The sequence below is a fragment of the Geotrypetes seraphini genome, chromosome 4, assembly GCF_902459505.1.
Source record: "Geotrypetes seraphini chromosome 4, aGeoSer1.1, whole genome shotgun sequence".
NCBI classification, from domain to species: domain Eukaryota; kingdom Metazoa; phylum Chordata; class Amphibia; order Gymnophiona; family Dermophiidae; genus Geotrypetes; species Geotrypetes seraphini.
Genome location: NC_047087.1, coordinates 94,665,774 through 94,685,330, shown reverse-complemented (window position 1 = coordinate 94,685,330; position 19,557 = coordinate 94,665,774). Strand labels below are relative to the sequence as shown.

The following is a 19,557-nucleotide window of genomic DNA, read 5'->3' as shown; positions in this document are numbered from 1 at the left end:
GAGGAACCGATCAGTCCAGTCGAGCAGGAATGCATCCGGGGCCAGACGATGAGGGGAGAAGAGTCTGGAACAGAACTGTGGCAGCTGATGGTTGTGAGGAACTGCAAAGATGTCCACCTGAGAAGTGCCCCAGCGAGCAAAGATGGAGCGGAGTGTGGGAGGATCCAGAGTCCACTCGTGAGGTTGAAGGATGCGGCTGAGATTGTCGGCCAGGGAGTTCTGTTCGCCCTGGATATAGACAGCCTTGAGGAAGAGACCGCGGACCGTGGCCCAGGTCCAGATGCGGATGGCCTCCTGACAGAGGAGGGGAGATCCGGTGCCGCCTTGCTTGTTTATGTAGTACATGGCGACTTGGTTGTCTGTGCACAGGAGAAGAACCTGAGGGTAGAGAAGGTGCTGGAAGGCCTTGAGAGCATAGAACATGGCTCTGAGTTCCAGGAAATTGATGTGATGTTGACGCTCCTGAGGGGTCCAGAGTCCCTGAGTGCGAAGATCTCCCAGGTGAGCTCCCCATGCATAGGGGGAGGCATCTGTGGTTATGATCATGGAGTGAGGGGGTAGATGAAAGAGTAGACCCCTGGAAAGATTGGAGGAGTTCAACCACCATTGAAGAGATTGCTGAAGAGACGATGTCACAGAGATGGGCTGAGAAAGAGGATCCGTGGTCTGCGACCATTGGTTGGCTAGCGTCCATTGAGGTGTCCTGAGGTGGAGTCGCGCCAGAGGAAGCACATGGACCGTCGAGGCCAAGTGGCCCAGGAGGACCATCATTTGCCGAGCTGGAATGGAGCGACGAAGGAGCACCTGATGGCAGAGGTGGAGCAGGGTCCGTTGTCGGTCCGAGGGGAGGAATGCCCTCATCAGAGTGGTGTCGAGAACGGCTCCAATGAACTGAAGTCGCTGTGTGGGAAGCAGGTGCGACTTGGGGTAGCTGATCTCGAACCCCAGGAGATGGAGGAAGGAGATGGTGTGCTGAGTGGCTTGTAGCACAAGTGGAGACGTAGGTGCTTTCACCAACCAATCGTCCAAGTAGGGGAACACCTGGAGGTTGTGAGACCTGAGAAAGGCCGCCACCACAATAAGGCACTTGGTGAACACCCTGGGCGATGATGCGAGGCCAAAGGGTAGCACTTTGTACTGATAGTGGCGGTGCTGTATCTGAAATCGGAGGTAGCGACGTGAAGTCAGATGGATTGGAATGTGAGTGTAGGCCTCTTTGAGGTCTAGGGAACATAGCCAGTCGTGTTGATAGAGAAGAGGGTAAAGCGTGGCAAGGGAGAGCATTCTGAACTTTTCCTTGACCAGACACTTGTTGAGGTCCCGGAGATCGAGGATGGGACGGAGGTCTCCTGTCTTCTTGGGAACCAGGAAGTAGCGGGAGTAGAAACCCTGACCCCTTTGGTCTGTAGGAACCTCTTCGATGGCATTGAGAAGAAGGAGGGATTGGACCTCCCTCAGGAGGAGAAGGGACTGGGAGGAGTGAGAAGCAGACTCTATGGGAGGATTGTCTGGTGGAAGAGTCTGGAAGTTGAGAGAGTAGCCGTGGCGAATGATGTTGAGGACCCACAGGTCTGATGTGATGACCTCCCAACGGCTGAGGAAGAGTTGGAGACGTCCTCTGATTGGCTGAGGAAGAGGCAATGATGGTGGAAGACTGGCTATGCACTGGAGAAAGGAGTCAAAAGGGCTGAGATGGTTTTGACGGAGGGAGAGGCTTGGCAGGTTGGTGAGATTGAGAGCGAGCCTGAGTGTGTTGTTGCTGGCGAGGTCTGCGAGGCTGCTGTTGGGGCGGGTTGAGAGGCCTGGTCGAGAACCTGCGCTGGTAAGAGGACTGTTGTCTATAAGGACGAGCAGGAGGAGCCTTCTTTTTAGGTTTCACCAGTGTCCCATCTGGTCTCATGTGCTGAGAGCTTCTGGGTTGTTGAATCCAGGGACTCCCCAAAAAGTTCATCCCCAAGACAGGGTGCGTTAGCTAGGCGGTCTTGGTGGTTGATGTCAAGATCAGATACCCTCAACCAGGCCAGACGCCGCATGGCAACAGCTATGGCAGATGCTCGGGAGGTCAGCTCAAAGGAGTCATAAATAGAGCGCACCATGAATTTCCGCAGTTGAAGGAGGCTGGAAATTTGTTGTTGGAAGAGTGGAACTTTGCGTTCAGGGATGTATTTTTGTTGGGCGGATAGTTGTTGCACGAGATGCTTCATATAAAATGAGAAGTGAAATGTGTAATTATTCGCCCTGTTGGCTAGCATGGCATTTTGATAAAGGCGTTTGCCAAACTTATCCATCGTTTTGCCTTCTCTGCCAGGAGGGGTGGAGGCATAAACACTGGAGCCCTGAGTTTTCTTTAATGTGGACTCCACTAGGAGACACTCATGGGGCAATTGCAGTTTGTCAAAACCCGGAATTGGGATGACCCTGTATAAGCTATCCAGTTTACGAGGGGTTCCGGGGACAGTGAGTGGATTCTCCCAATTTTTGTAAAAGGTTTCCCGCAGTATGTCATGGACGGGTAACTTGAGGAATTCTTTGGGAGGTTGTTCAAAGTCTAAGGCATCCTAAAAAGCCTGGGACTTTTTAGAGTCGGACTCTAAAGGAATGGAAAGAGCCGCCGACATCTCCCTGAGGAATTTGGTGAAAGAGGATTGCTCAGGCTTGGAAGCGGTATCGGTCACTGAGGGTTCCTCGTCTGTTGACGATGCGTCTTCCTCGGTACTGGGCGGGGATTCTTCCCATAAGTCCGGGTCCCTGATATCAATGTGAGCACGACGAGATGTCGGGGTGGGAGGCTCAGTGTGGCGGGTCTTAGAAAGAGACTTGCCAGAGCGCATTGAGACGGTACCGGGAGAGGAAGACCGGTGCTGATCCCGGTCCCGGGAAGAGCGGTGCCGTTCTCGGTCCCGGGGAGACCGGTGCCCTTCCTGGTCCCGAGGAGGATCGGCCTCAGAGCGGGTCTGTACCACAGGATGAGAACGAAGTGGTTCAGCCGAGAGGACTGGCATGGAAGTGTTGAGTGGCACCGAGGGGGTGGATACCGGCGGGATGGTGCGAGGCTCGGGTCTGGTACCGAAAGAAGTGGTGCCAATAGGGTCGGTAACAGGTGCTGGAGTTGTTGCTGCAGCTGTTCCTGCAATTTGACTTGGAGTATGGCCGCAATGCGGTCATCCAGGGGTGGCACCGGTACCGCTTTTTTCTTTTTCGGTTCCATAGGTGCCGCTCCACGCCCCGGCGATGAGGAGGCCGATGACGAGGCACTCACCGAAATTGGGGCGGAGTGTTTGCGGGGTCGGCGTGAGGTCGGGAGGACCAGCGTCGCCACTGTGGCAGGCGGGCGCTCAAGGGAGTTGGAAGGCTTCTTAGCCGGCTTACCTGGTGCCAGCGACCCCGAGGAAGATCAGGCGTCGTCAAAGTAGTCGGTGCCGGTTGACGTCGCGGCAGGTTCCATGGCAGATCCGGTACCGAAAAGGATATTCTGCTGGATCTGCCGATTTTTTAATGTACGTTTCTTAAGAGTGGCACAGCGGGTGCAGGTGTCAGCCCGATGCTCTGGACCCAAACACTGTAGGCACCAATTGTGTGGGTCAGTGAGAGAGATCGGGCGTGCACACCGCTGGCACTTCTTAAAGCCCGGTTGAGGGGGCATGAAGGGAAACACGGCCTCCGCAAAATCAAAACCGGAGGCCTGTATGGTGACAACAGGCCCCGCTGGGGCCGGTTTCAAAAAATAAAGAAAATCGAGAGATTTTTTTTTTTTTTTGAATTGAAGAAAAAAGAGAACCCGAAGTGGGAAAAAGAGAAAAAACGAGAAAAAAAAAAACGTGAGCGGGAAGGCAAAAAGGATGTTTTCAACGGCCGTTGAAACCACATGCGTCTTCTTCGCTCCGCGGAAACGAAGAAACTGGGGACCACGCACTCCGTCGTGCGGGAAGGCACTCGCGCATGCGCGGTGCGGCCAACTAGAACTTTCTAGTTAAAAAGGTCCGTACCGGGGCTCCGTCGGTGACGTCACCCATGCGTTAAGAATATGCTGCCTGCTTATCCTGGGATAATTAACATTTTCTCTGCGTACAGTGTGCTTTGTTTTTTTGAAAATTTTAATTGTTGGTAGATTATTTTGACTTGGTCATTACACTTCTCCCTCGTTATTCGCGGGGAATACGGGCAGAGCCGGACTGCGAATGGCGAAAAACCGTGATTATCCGGCTCTGACCCACCCCCACCTCCCTGCCGCCTTCCCGGCCTTAACTGGTGGTTTAGAGGGTTTTCGGGGCAGGAGCGATCTTCCTACGCTCCTGCCCCGTGCAGATCGCCATGAGAAAATGGCTGCTGTGAGTTCCTGTAGTCTCGAGAGACTACGACGGGAACTCCCTAAAGCCATTTCCTCATGGCGATCTGCACAGAGCGGAGCGTAGGAAGATCGCTCCTGCCCCGAAAGCCCACTAGACCAGCAGGTAAGGCCGGGAAGGCGGCAGGGAGGTAAAAAATATGGTTGTTTTTTTTATTTTCCCCCTCCCCAGAAAAAAATTGCGATTATGTGAAATCGCGAGTGCAGAAACCGCGAATGGGGAGGGGGAAGTGTACACCAATTTTAAAAAATACTAAAGAATCATCCAGCATTGCATCTAATTTTAGACCTATTGCCAGTATCCCTCTGGCTACTAAGATACTGGAAGGTTTGGTAAATGCTAAATTAGTTACATACTTGGATAAGTTTTGAATTTTACATGAGAATCAATCTGGTTTTCGGTCAGGATTTAGTACTGAAACAATCATGGCCTCTCTGATTATTTGCATTCATTATTAAGTCAAGGTCCAAGTGCGTTAATTCTGCAGCTAGATCTGAGCAGCTCTTTTGATCTGGTAGATCAGGGGTAGGGAACTCCGGTCATCGAGAGCCATATTCCAGTCGGGTTTTCAGGATTTCCCCAATGAATATGCATTGAAAGCAGTGCATGTAAATAGATCTCATGCATATTCTTTGGGTAAATCCTGAAAACCCGACTGGAATATGGCTCTTGATGACCGGAGTTCCCTACCCCTGTAGTAGATCATACTATTTTGTTGGATTGTTTGGAATCCATTGGAGTTGAAGGTAATGTCTTGAACTGGTTTTGTGGCTTCCTGGGTAAAAGATCATACCAAGTGTTTAAAGAAGATACCTTGTTTTACTGTTGGGAAAACTCCTGTGGGGTCCCGCAGGGTTCATCTCTGCCCCCACTTTGTTTAATATTTATCTTGCTTTCTTGGGAAATTTGTTGCAACATTTAAAGCTCAAGTTCTACATTTACGCGGATGACATTATTAAAGTCTTCCCATTAACTTGTCTGTCACCAGAGTTTATAAATTTTTTAGCGATTATTTTAAGTCAGATTGAACTTTGGATGACTGCTTATAAATTGAAATTAAATGCGGAAAAAACTAATTTTTTTTTAGCAATTCCCAACGATAAGATTAAAGAAACAATAATACACGTGAATGGGTTGGACTATAACATAGAACAATCCATAAAAATATTGGGTGCGACTCTGGATATACATATCACATTGGAACAACATACGGATTTATTGTTTAAGAAATGTATCTCTGTGCTTTGGAAGCTTCGTACCATTAAGAAGTATTTCGACGAAACTTCCTTTCTTTTATTGGTACAGTCTTCTATCTTAAGTATTCTTGATTACTGTAACATTATAAGAAAATTTTCAAAAAATTGAGTGTTTCAGAATACTGCCGTTCACCTTATTTTTGGTTTAAAAAAATAAGCATATCACTCCTTTTTATTTGAAACTCCACTGATTGCCAATAGAGTTGAGAATTCTGTTCAAATTTTCTTGTATTTGTTATAAATCAGTTTCGGGTTTGTTACCAGGTTATCTTGTGTCTCATTTTTCTTTGAGTCACGCCAAAAAGACCACATGTAGAGTGCATAAAATCTTGTCGTTATAAGTTTCTTGAGAGAACCCTCTCATTTTAAGCCGTTAAATTGAATGTATGGCTTGGAAAAATTATGTTAAAGGTCTCTTCCTATCTTGATTTTAGAAAATTGTTAAAGACTCAACTGGTATCTTAATGCATTCTGCTTCATTTTTTTTAAATCAAGTTCCTTATATTTAACTTCATGTATTTTATTTGTTCTATGTATTACTTCTTTCCCTGCCATGCTGGTATTTTATTGCCTATCTGGCTGGCATTTAACAGTTCTTTTTAAACTGTCAACAATGCTTCCCCAATTTTAAACTGTTTTCTTTTCTGCATTATATTGTAAATGCTTTCTGTCTTTATCTGTTTTTAAGTCCATTATTCTAATTTGTATTTTATCTATATCCCATGTATTAGCTCACCTTGTTGTGAACCACCTAGAACTTTTTCAGTATGGCAGTATATAAGACTAAAATTATTATTATTATTTTAAAAGTAGCTTGCAAGCCCAAAAAGTGTGGGCACCCCTGGGTTAGATCATTTGATAAATTTCTTGAATAGTATAATTTGGTATGAGTCAGGGCTAAAACAACTTGAGGAGTCCATTTCTAATGATTTAAACAAAACTGAGGTTATTTGAGGCAGACAGAGGCTTTTAAAATCAAATTGGGAAATTCAAGATGGTTATTGCGGCAGCAGCGTTTTAGCGCTTAAAAAACAGCCCTGGAGAGGAAGATTAAACAACAAAATTCAGGAAAGGGTTTTTTGAGGGGGGTTCCCAAATCATGGCCCCAGAAACTGCAATTCAAAGACCCCCCCACAATGTCTCCCATAGACTATAATGGACTGTACTTGCAGTTCAGTAGGAGCTGTACCTGCTTCAGCTTAACTATAAGTATGGAGATTATTGCCACGACAATTTACAGAGGATCGAAATACTTGTTTCTTTGGGCTACCAATCAGACCATAAATTGGACTGAGACCTTAAGAACCCCTCAGCTTTTTTTTTTTTTTTTAGGGGGGGGGGGGGGAGATGGAAAATGCTGCCGATACCCAATAAAGCCCTCAGGACTGACAGTGCCATAAAGCCTGCGCTCCAGCTCTGATAACATCCAGAAATGAGCTGTGCTACTAGGGGATCCCTGAGCCTTCCAACAGGTGTTAAAGCAGGCTGGCTAGGGAGGTATCCTGAAAAAAGGTTGCCTCCCCAGCTACAGATGTCCAAAAGGAGAGTGTGTCTTTTACCAGGAACAGCTGCCCTAGTAAAACTGAGGACCTCTGAAGCACCAATAAGCCTTATTTCAGGATAACCCCCACACACAAAAAAACAAACAAACCCACAAACTGAAATCAGAGCAGATCAAACACCTTCAACTTCAGTGTAGAAAGCAAAACTGTGGAGTTGCAGCACAGTCCAGAGACACAGGAAGTGGAGCCGAAAAGAATGCGACTGATGCCTTCTACACAACTTGTGAGTAGATGTGAATAACCCACTGGTTCAAGAGACTCGTATGCCTTTTGAACTAGAGCTTTACATTAGCGATACCTAGTGCCTCATCTCACATAGCTGCTAAAGGCAGCTAGGCTGGGAGCTGCATAAGAAACACATCAACACACAAAATGAAGACCTGTGGAACCCTATCCCATAATGGTCAAGGTATTAATTATGTGCAGTAAGAATCTGCTAGGCTCCAATAATCTCAAAACTTCTTTTGTACATGGTAATTCTGTTATTTCTAGCCTCTGTAGATTTCTAACCACCACACGATTACAAAATTTTAAAAAAGTTGACAGATCAGGAAAGGACCTTAATTTGAAATCAAAGCTGGCATGCAATTTTGCAATGACTGTAAATAGTTCTATTACATACAGCAAAATGATTCTGCACATGACCATCTACTTACAGACTGTCCTTTTTTGTGTTTGCGCCTGTACAGAACAGTCCAATTGATCTGGCGGGGATTCCGCTTGGAAAGAAATGCAGACTCGCATTTTGCATTCAGGAACTGGAAAACCTTAAAAATGATCAAAAAACTACCATAAGCATTAAAATAAAACACTTCAGTTGGACTAGTTTATAGTTTTGTAAATAAAGTACTTAACTTTTTGGAGTCTATGTCATCACAGACAAGTTATCTTCATTAGTCAAAGTTGATAATTTCCTCAAAGTGGAATAGAGCAAGTTTAAAGTAGTATAGGTAGAACAAGAAACCGAATCTCAAATTAGGGATCTCACATGCCAATCCTTAAGATAGTAGTAGTAGACTATTAATCATTTCTATAGTGCTACTAAGCATTTGCAGCACTGTACACCTTATATGCCAGTACTATCTCCATCTCTAGTGGGCTCACAATCTAAATTTTGTACTGGAGCAATGGAGTTCCAAGGACAGATGCATATGCCCACTACCTCCACAGTAAGCAAATTAGAAAGTTAGAAGCTTGTGTACCGTATTTTCACGCAAATAACACGCACCCGTATAAAACGCGCACACGTGTATAGCGCGCAGAAATCACGATGATAAGCACAAAAACTTTGGTATAACGCGCTCACGATTATACCGCGCATGCTGCCCGACTCTCCGTTCACCCCCCTGACTTCCGTGCACTGCCCCGCCTCTCCGTGCGCTGTCCCGACTCTCCGTTCACCCCCCCCTGACTTCCGTGCACTGCCCCGACTTTCCGTGCGCTGTCCCGACTCTCCGTTCACCCCCCCTGACTTCCGTGCACTGCCCTGACTTTCCGTGCGCTGTCCCGACTCTCCGTTCACCCCCCCTGACTTCCGTGCACTGTCCCCCCTTGAAGGTCTGTCCCCATCCTGAAAGCCTGATGCCCCCCCCCGACGTCCGATACATCCCTCCCCCCGAAGGACCGCCGATTCCCCAACAATATCGGGCCAGGAGGGAGCCCAAATCCTCCTGGCCACGGCGACCCCCTAACCCCACCCCGCACTACATTACGGGCAGGAGGGATCCCAGGCCCTCCTGCCCTCGACGCAAACCCCCCTCCCCCCAACGACCGCCCCCCCAGCCGACCCGCGACCACCCTGGCGACCCCCACGACCCCCCCACCCCCCCTCCCCGTACCTTTGGTAGTTGGGCCAGAAGGGAGCCCAAACCCTCCTGGCCACGGCGACCCCCTAACCCCACCCCGCACTACATTACGGGCAGGAGGGATCCCAGGCCCTCCTGCCCTCGACGCAAACCCCCCCCCCCCCCAACGACCGCCCCCCCCCCAAGAACCTCCGACCGCCCCCCCAGCCGACCCGCGACCCCCCTGGCGACCCCCACGACCCCCCCACCCCCCCTTCCCCGTACCTTTGGTAGTTGGCCGGACAGACGGGAGCCAAACCCGCCTGTCCGGCAGGCAGCCAACGAAGGAATGAGGCCGGATTGGCCCATCCATCCTAAAGCTCCGCCTACTGGTGGGGCCTAAGGCGCGTGGGCCAATCAGAATAGGCCCTGGAGCCTTAGGTCCCACCTGGGGGCGCGGCCTGAGGCACATGGTCGGGTTGGGCCCATGTGCCTCAGGCCGCGCCCCCAGGTGGGACCTAAGGCTCCAGGGCCTATTCTGATTGGCCCACGCGCCTTAGGCCCCACCAGTAGGCGGAGCTTTAGGATGGATGGGCCAATCCGGCCTCATTCCTTCGTTGGCTGCCTGCCGGACAGGCGGGTTTGGCTCCCGTCTGTCCGGCCAACTACCAAAGGTACGGGGAAGGGGGGGTGGGGGGGTCGTGGGGGTCGCCAGGGGGATCGCGGGTCGGCTGGGGGGCGGTCGGAGGTTCTTGGGGGGGGACGGTCGTTGGGGGGGAGGGGGGGTTGCGTCGAGGGCAGGAGGGCCTGGGATCCCTCCTGCCCGTAATGTAGTGCGGGGTGGGGTTAGGGGGGTCGCCGTGGCCAGGAGGGTTTGGGCTCCCTTCTGGCCTGATATTGTCGGGAAGGCGGCGGTCCTTCGGGGGGGGGGTGCGAGTGGTCCTGCCGGGGGGGGGGGGGATGTATCGGACGTCGGGGAGTCGGCCGGGCAAGAGGGCTTGGGCTCCCTCTTGCTCCGATCGTGGATGCGGGTGCGGGTGGGAGCGCGTGCGAGCGGTCGTTCGGGGTGGGGGTGCGAGTGGTCCTGCCGGGGGGGGGGATGTATCGGGCGTCGGGGAGTCGGCCGGGCAAGAGGGCTTGGGCTCCCTCTTGCTCCGATCGTGGATGCGGGTGCGGGTGGGAGCGCGTGCGAGCGGTCGTTCGGGGTGGGGGTGCGAGTGGTCCTGCCGGGGGGGGGGGGATGTATCGGACGTCGGGGAGTCGGCCGGGCAAGAGGGCTTGGGCTCCCTCTTGCTCCGATCGTGGATGCGGGTGGGAGCGCGTGCGAGTGGTCGTTCGGGGTGGGGGTGCGAGTGGTCCTGCTGGGAGGGTGAATCGGGCGGGGTGGGAACTATGTTTTAAAACTTTTGTATACCGCGCTCACGCATATAACGCGCGAGGGGTATGCGCGGTAGGTAAAAACGCGTATAACGCGCGCGTTATATGCGTGAAAATACGGTAATTCAGTAACAGTTCTGCTGTTCGATGCGGGAAGCATAGTTGAGAAGTGAGACACAGGCACTTTTCCCTTATCTGGGGCTCCTATGTGGAATAGCTGAATCTTGGACTACTTGCTATCCAACAATTTAAAATGATCTGACTGAAGTAAGATAAAGGGCTCCTTTTACTAAGATGTGCCTCCGTAGAGCTTGCGTTAGTATTTTTCATTTAGCGTGGGGTTTGCACGCGCTAATCCACAGCATGCGCTAAAAACGCTAGCGCACCTTAGAAAAAGGAGCCCAAAGTTTTGTAATTCAATTCATCATTTAGCCCACCTTTTACTAAGCCGCAGTAGAGGTTTCTACTAGAGAATGACACGGTGACAAAATTTATCACCATTCCCATTCCCGTGGATAACCGCAGGAAACCATCTTCATGTCATTCTTTAAGGAGAGAGGGAAGAATCAGAGTATGAATGGCCACAACCACTGACCTTCAAGCTTTGCTTTGAAGAATGCTGGTGTAGAAGGACTGAGGTTGAAATAGACACTAAAAAATGACATGGGATTATTTCCCGCAGTTATCCGCGGGAACGGTGATTAATTTTGTCACCATGTCATTCTCTAGTTTCTACCATGGCCCAAAGTGCTACATGCTCCAACGCTCATAGAATTCCTATTCTGTTCTACATGTGGTGAAATGCTTCAATAGATATTCTTTACCATTCATTGAAACATGATGGCAGATAAAGGCCAAATGGCCCATCCAGTCTGCCCATCCGCAGTAACCATTATTTCTTCCTCTCTCTAAGAGAGCCCATGTGCCTAATCCCATGCTTTCTTGAATTCAGGCACAGTCTCTGTCTCCACTACTTTCTCCAGGAGACTGTTCGACACATCTACCACCCATTCTGTAAAAAATTATTTCCTTAGATTACTCCTGAGCCTGTCACCTCTTAATTTCATCCTATGCCCTCTCATTTCAGTTTCCTTTCAAATGAAAAAAACTCGGCTCGTACGCATTTACGCCATATAAGTTTTCTTTTTTTGTATTATTATTTATTAATTTTCAACAGAAATTACTACAAGCATCCACTTGTCACAAATTTGTATACAAAATTTAACTATTACAAGGCCACAGTAGTGATTCTCCCATAGCAAATGCACCATAGTCCATTCAATTCCTATGGGCTTCAGTACATTTGCTGTGGCAGAATTGCTATCGCAGCTTTGTATAAGGAGCCCTAAGGCAGGAACTACTGTCTCTGTGCTATGTCTTAAACAAAAACTATTAATTGATTCAACATGAGTTTGAAGTTGGTTGAATACTATTCTCTCAAGTACGGTAGTTTTGAAAAAAATGGAAGGTTCGATACTAGCCAGTAGTTATTCAGAATAAGAGGATCTACATTATTTTTTTACAAGGTTGGCTTAAATGCTACTGGAACACTGCCTAAGTGAAAACCCTTAAAAAAGGGAGTCATATTGAGCATTGGAAAATTAATAAAAATAGTGCACATTTAATTTTCCCCACCACCAAATTTCTCCATCCCGCCCCACCCTGCAACTTTTTCATACCATCAGGCTGGAAAAACTTTTTGGGGAGAACACTGCATCTTCAAAGCCCAGGTCATGACACACATGAGATTCTACCAAAAAACCCCAGCCTACATAGCATCCAAGCTAACCGTCCCCTCCGCTCCAAAGCGGAACAAAGACTCAGCATTCCCGCAAGTAGATCCCTCTGAATCAGTACGGCAAGGAGATCCCTCTGAATGAGTACGGCATACAAACGATCCTACAGCCATTTTCTACCTCAGCTATGGAGCTGACTACCCATACAGATCAGGTCGCTAGACTCACTAATGACCTTCCGCAGAGCAGTAAAGACCTTCCTCTTCCGACAATCAGGCCATAAAAAACTGCCTCCTCAATATACTTCTCCTAGTACTCTTCGCTATGACCAGTCTGGTTTCTAGAACAAGCTCTGTTATTGTTTACTGTAACCTATTTGTTGTCATGACTAGTCTGTTTTCAAACGATTGTGAATGTCTACTTGTTACCTGTTCTGAGCTTCTGGGAGAACGGGATAAAAATCAAAATAAATAAATAGCTGGAAGAATAAGTGAAGATGCAGAAGCAAAGGTTGATGGGAAAAGGGAGAATGGAGAGGGAGTTCTATGGAGGAGAGGGACAGAGAAAGGAGAGATTTTTAAGTTGGTGAAAAAAGATGGAAATAGGGAAGGAAAAAGAGAAAATGGGAGCCTGAATATGGGGGGAAGGCATAAGAAAAATAGCCATTCTGGATTAGACTATTCTAGCACCCGTTAATGTAACGGGCTGAAACACTAGTGTGTTAATAAAAGGGTTTTGGATTTTGATATATCACCTTTATATAGGCTGAAACGTCAATGAGCAACGAAAGAAATACTGTATAAGTCTTGTAACACGTCATAACCTATTCTATCGTCACACAGCATCTGTGCGGGATATCTTATAGATAGAGAGAATGTTAAATATTGCACAAAAGAAATGTGCAGCTTTCTAGGTCTGATTTTATGAAAATCTCTGAAATTATCACCAAGAAAACACCATAAACAAGCACAATCAGGCACCATCCAATGCAACAGACAAGCCACTAACAATTTTGCAAATGAAACACGCTGTACAGTTCAATTCGATAACAGAAGCGAAGCGACCAGTAAAAAAGGAACCCTAACCCCACTTCAACTACAATATTAACCCCAGATCAAACACTCCCGGCATCTTTTTACCTTCCCGTCTGTCCTAGCGTACCGCCGGCCATGGCCCGGGTATATCTTGTAGCCACTGAAACTGCAGAGTTCGACCCTGAAATGAGAAATAAGGGGCGATAAGAACAACTAGGTTCCTGCAGTTTCATATCCCAATACAATTTGCTCTAGTAAAACAACATTTAAGAGCAGATGGTGGCCGATTATATCAACCAAACCACTTACTTCATGGTGACTGCCAAGATGGCGAAGAGGAAGAGGAAATCACGGGAACTTCCTCTTGTAAGGTTTAGAAAGAATCTGAACTTATCCTGAAAGTAAATAAATATATTTATACCTATTACAAAATGACGCAAATTGTCTATAATGTGGCTGTGGGCCCCTCAAAATTATTTTATACCGATTTAAAAAATAAACCAATTAGCTGGCTCTACGGACGGTTGCCTAGCGTTCACAAGCGGGAAGTATGGCGGCGGCTGAGGATGCTAGAAAGGAAGCAATGACAGCTCAAAAAGAAGGTAATCTGGTCTCTGTAGTGGGACGGCTTGCTAGGTCTCTGTAGTTTATGCGGTGGGTTTCTATTTTGGATGAGGTTTATTTTTTGTCTTGAGAGTTTTTTCCCCCGTGTTTTAGTGTTTGTTTGCTATTCCCGTCGCTACTACTTTTGAACAGTGAGACCAGTTTGCTAGCGCACTGTTTGCTGGGAATTGTAGTCTTCTACTCGTTGGTGAGATAGGAGATGTCAGCGGGGCAGAGAGGAGCATCGGACTACAATTCCTAGAATCTTCTAGTTTGTGCTGAGCTTTGACTTTTTCTCCTAACACAGTCTCTTATCTTGTGGTGTCTGGGAGAAGGTTGGAGACCTGTCTAATTCAGTAAAACGCTTTTGTTGCAAGTGTGAGTTGAGAGGCTAGACTTAGCCAAGTTCCATTATTTGGAACTCATGCGAGAATACACCGGAATATTTAGGCCCTCATTACCTGTTAGCGTTACTTCCAGACCAGCGCTCCTATTTTGTAGAATTAATTTTTCAAGGCTCTGCAGCAGTATTAAAATAGGCGTTTCACATTTAAAGGCTGAAAATCCTTGTTTTCAGTGCTGGTGCTCTAGTCTGGCTTGTTTGACGAGAATTGGAACATATTTTTTTACAACAGGATTTCCAAAAAGCAGATAATGGAAGTCTGTATCCCTAGTCCTACCTAGAACTGATACAGCGTTCTAGGTCGTTCAATTAGTTTGATTCAGTCTTGGATTTGTCCCACTGCATACATGGATTTGAAGTTCTAATATTAATACATATTTTTCAATAAAGTAGTAGCAGCACCCCAATTCATAGAAACATGGTTGCAGATAAAGGCCAAATGGCCCATCCAATCTGCCCATCCACAGTAACCATTATCTCTTCCTCTTTCTAAGACACAGGTGTCAAACACAAGGCCCGTAGGCCGAATCTGGCAGCCCATGGTGCGATGCAGCGTTTTCATTGCCGCCCCCGGGAGTTTTATCTTCTGGCCGACTCACTCCTCCTCATTTCCGCAGTGCGCACAAAGCTGCGAGCAGCGGCTCCTCGTGTGTCCTGCACCTCATCCGGAAGCATTCCCTCTGATGTTGCGACATCAGAGAGGTTTCCAATTCAGATGCAGGATGCTTGTAGGAGCCACCACCTGCAGCTTTGTACACACTGCGACAGGAAAAAATACATTTGTTTCTTTTTCTCTTGGGTTGTACTGCATGCAGAGTCTTGAATCTTAGGGTTTTTATTGTATATATTAGTACTTTTAGTTTTGGGTCCCATATTTGCATAGGGGTTATCTGTGTTCTGGTAGGAATGAATGCTGAGAAGCATACAGTGTGCTTTGTGTAGTTTAATTTTGTGGTTAACCATTATGTGTTGTTAATAAGATTATATTGTGTATGTGTGTATATATGAAAAATGAATGGAAAAATGGTGTTACAATTACTACTATTATGGGTCTGGGGCAGAGATTGGGCGAGGTCTGACTTACGATTTAGCCTGTATTTTAGATTTCGGCCCCTTAATGTGATTGAGTTTGACACCCCTGCTCTAAGAGATTCCACGTGCTTATCCCATGCTTTCTTAAATTCAGACACAGTCGCTGCCTCCACCACCTCTTCCAGGAGACTGTTCCACGCATCTACCACCCTTTCTGTAAAAAAGTATTTCCTTAGATTACTCCTGAGCCTATCACTTCTTAACTTCATCCTATGCCCTCTCATTTCATGAAAGAGACTTGACTTGTGCGCATTTACGCCATGTAGGTATTCAAAAGTTTGTATCATATCTCCCTTCTCTTGCCTTTCCTCCAAAGAATACATATTGAGATCTTTGTCTGTCCCCATACGCCTTATGATGAAGTCCATTTTAGTTGCCTTCCTATTGACCAACTCCATTCTTTTTATATTTTTATTAAGGTGCGGTCTCCAGATTTGTACACAATATTCTAAATGAGGTCTGACCAGAGTCTTATACAGGGGCATCAATGCTTCCTTTTAACTAGCATCCTTCTAGCTTTCACCATCACCCTTTCAACCTGTTTGGCCACCTTAAGATCATCACATATAATCACATATAATCACATTTGTTCTTCTGTCATGCATATAAGTTCTTCACCCCCTAAACTGTACCAATTCTTTGGGTTTTTGCAGCCCAAATGCATGACCTTGGTTTTCTTAGCATTAAATTTTATCTGCCAAATATCAGACCATTCTTTAAGCTTCGCTAGGTCTTTCTTCATGTTCACACCATCTGGGGTGGCTGTTGCAGATTTTGGTATCATCCGAAAAAAGGCAAATCTTACCTGACAGCCCTTCAACAATATCGCTTATAAAAATGTTGAACAGGTCCAAGAACAGAACCATGAGGCACACCACTCATAACTTCCCTTTCCTCAGAGTGATCTCAATTGACCACTATCCTTTGTCATCTTCCAGTCAACCAGTTCCTGACCTAGCCATCACTTTGAGGCCCATCCCGAGGGCACTTAGTTTATTTATTAGACGTCTGTGTGGAGCAATGTCAAAGGCTTTGCTAAAATCTAAATATACCACATCTAGCGCACTCCCTCTACTGAAGAGGGTTTTAAACTAGAAGTGAAAGGGCAGGGTGATCAAAGCTCTCGGGTGAGTATAAGCCCTCAGGTAAGTAAATCACTGAATACTTACACGGATGGGAAAAGTGGGCAATGTCTGGAAAGCAGTATATACTAATGCTCAAAGTATGGGAAACAAGATTCTGGATCTAGAAGCTGTGATGGAAGAAGAGGAGTTGGATAAAGTGGTGATCACAGAGACATGGTTCACAGAACCATGACTGGGATGTAGTTATACCAGGTTATAATCTGTTCAGGAAAGACAGAGTAGGAAGAAAATGAGGAGTAGCATTATATGTTAAAGATCTTATTAAAGCCACACAATTGCAGAATCTACAGGGCAAGGAAAAGGCACTGTAGATCAATTTGGAAAGAGGGAATGGTGAATATATTTACATTGGTGTGATATACAGGCTTCCTTCACAGACGGAAGAAGTAAATAGAGATTCATTAGTAGACATTCAGAATCTATCTAAAAAAGGGGAAGTCTTGCTAATAGGTGATTTTAACATGCCGGATGTTGATTGGGCTATCCTTATTGCGGGGTCTTCTAGAAGTAGGGAGATTTTGGATTCTCTACAAGGAGAACTGTTCCGCAGTTGGTAATGGAACCCACACGAGATGGGGTTATACTGGACTTAGTGCTTACAAACAGGGAAAGTGTTTCTGATGTTACAGTGGGTGATCATCTGGTATCTAGTGATCACTGCAAGGTACAATTTAATGGGTGGGTATAGAGAGGGCTCATTCAAAAGCAAAGGTTCTAGACTTCAAAAAAAACTAACTTTGTTCGGATGAAGCTTTATGTAAAGGAATTATTGTCTGGATGGGAACGTCTGGAAGGAGTGGAAATACGGTGGGCAAAACTGAAAGGAGCAATTGTAAGGGCGACCACTACGCCTTCCGTATTCGCATTTGTCTTTTGCAGACCCGCTCCCATTGCTTCAGCAGTTAGCACAGAACAAAAATATTTATTAAGCGATTCAGCCTTTTCTTTATCAACTTCTACATATTTCGCTCCTTCACTTTTAAGTCTCACAATGCCACTTTTGCACTTCTTCCTATCACTGACATATCTAAAAAAATGTCTTGTCTCCCCATTTTACCGTGTCAGCTATTTTCTCTTCCATTTGTATCTTTGCTTTCCTGATTACTTTACCAGCCTCTCTTAACTTTTCCAGATATTTCTATTTATTTATTTATTTAGTTATTCATTCATTCATTCATTCATTTAGCCTGCCTCTCAAAGGAGTCCAGAACAGGTTACAAAGTACATCCACAATATAATTGAGACAGGACAGAGATGACATAATTTACAATATAGTAGAACAATCACAACCGATAGAATCTGGATAAATGTATCTCAATCCTCCTAAATATCGTAGGAAGCCTCAGCCCCAACACTCCACCGCTGTATTATCTTGTAACTGCGGGAAGAATTACATGGTGCCTCATCATTGGCTGTCCATTCCAATATATTTAAAGTGTCATTTGTGCAACTTTAGTACAACTATATAAATAAAGAATAAATAAATATCCTGTATATAAATATAAAGTGCTTAGTACTTAGCTCAATTTCAGCCAACACCTGAGAGTCTGACCCAACATGTTTCGCTCCAAAAGAGCTGTATCAAGAGTCTCCCTAGATGAATCAAAAATAAAGAGAAGAAAATTGGATACCAACACTCTTGCCCAACTAACCCCTCCATCAAACTCAACCTCCTTATTGCATTCAAAAACCGTCTTATATACTAAACTCACCAAGGTCGCTGCCGTCATCCGACTCCACTTATAGTGTACAACGTTACATTTTTAAGCTTGACACGGTGGAACCTAGGGGTTTGAATAGCGAGATTGAATGGGTGACTGTGATTGGATGAGTCTTCGAGCGAACGAGACACAGGGGGCATGAACATCAATGAAGTATGGTGGGAGGATTTAAACCCAGGGGGTAGACGCCGCCGCCACCATTCTCATACACTATAAGTGGAGTCGGATGACGGCAGCGACTTTGGTGAGTTTAGTATATAAGACGGTTTTTGAATGCAATAAGGAGGTTGAGTTTTACGGAGGGATTAGTTGGGCAAGAGTGTTGGTTTCCAACTTTCTTCTCTTTATTTTTGATTCGTCTAGGGAGACCCTTGATACAGCTCTTTTGGAGCAAAACATGCCGGGTCAGACTCCCAGGTGTTGGCTGAAATTGAGCTAAGTACTAAGCACTTTATATTTATATATACAGGATATTTATTTATTCCTTATTTATATAGTTGTACTAAAGTTGCACAAATGACACTTTAAATATATTGGAATGAACAGCCAATGATGAGGCACAACGTAATTCTTTCTGCAGTTACAAGATAATACAGCTGTGGAGTGGTGGGGCTGAGGCTTCCTACGATATTTAGGAGGATTGAGATACATTTATCCAGATTCTATCGGTTGTGATTGTTCTACTAAATACAAGCTGGATAAAAAGTTACACATTGAAGGATTGTTGCCACAGATTGTTATAATTTACAATATAGACATGACAGTAAAAACATATACACTAAGTAGCATCTGATGAGATTAGGTGGCGTAGGTGCGTTGACTCTGAATGGCATTTCTGGGTGCATGTCCTTAAGGTACTGGATTTGTAAAGAGAAAGGTTTTCACGGCCTTCCTGAAGCTCCAAAGTCCATCTAGTGTTCTAACAGATGGGGGAATGGTTTGTTATAGTCTTGGTATGAAATGTGAGTAGGAATGTTTACGGGATGTTTCAGTTTTGAGGGAGTGGCCAGGAGGTATGGTCAGTCATTTTTCTCCTTTGGGGAGTCATTGTTCGCTTTGGGGAGTAGATTTGTAGTTTGGTTTTCATGTAGTACGGAATCGTTTCATGGAAGGTTTTGAAAGCGAGGACCAGGGCCTTGAAGGTGCAGCGTTTTTGAATGGATAACCAGTGCATGGAAGCTAATGCAGGGGTAATGTGGTCGCGGATGCCTAGGTTTTTCAGGAAGCAGATTGCAGCATTTTGCATTCTTTGGAGGCGGGTGAGAGTTTTGGTAGGCAGGCCCACTAAGTGAATTGCAATAATCTATGTGGGATAGTACGAAGGCGTAGAGTAGTTGGGCAAATTCGGGTTCTGAGAAGTATGCATGTATGGTTTTTAGCTGGCAGAGGTAGTAGAAGGAGGATGATACTAGTTTGGATTCGTGAGCTGTCATTGATAAGTTTTGAGTCGAGAGTTACTCCTAGGCTGTGTATGTTATCCTTGGGTGTAAGGGTGTTT

General features: G+C 46.1%; 2 protein-coding genes across 5 annotated transcripts in view; one reads left to right on the top strand and one right to left on the bottom strand.

Annotated features, from left to right (window-relative positions):
- The window catches only part of RPL24 (ribosomal protein L24), a 45,105-nt gene extending 31,622 nt beyond the window's left edge, over nucleotides 1–13,483 (bottom strand). The window contains exons 1-3 of the mRNA XM_033940934.1: nucleotides 13,405–13,483; nucleotides 13,201–13,276; nucleotides 7,821–7,931 (exon numbers count right to left, since the gene is read on the bottom strand). Coding sequence (XP_033796825.1) covers nucleotides 7,821–7,931; nucleotides 13,201–13,276; nucleotides 13,405–13,409 — 192 coding nt within the window. The 5' untranslated portion in view covers nucleotides 13,410–13,483. The remainder of the gene's footprint in view (nucleotides 1–7,820; nucleotides 7,932–13,200; nucleotides 13,277–13,404) is intronic.
- Nucleotides 13,482–19,557, top strand: part of CEP97 (centrosomal protein 97) — a 118,354-nt gene continuing 112,278 nt past the window's right edge. The window contains exon 1 of one of the 4 annotated variants that reach the window (XM_033940933.1): nucleotides 13,482–13,496. Coding sequence is in view for 1 of the 4 variants with exons in the window: in XM_033940930.1 (XP_033796821.1) it covers nucleotides 13,646–13,697 (52 nt within the window). In the remaining 3 variants the exon portion in view is untranslated. The other 3 variants (XM_033940930.1, XM_033940931.1, XM_033940932.1) reach the window with 3 other exon arrangements.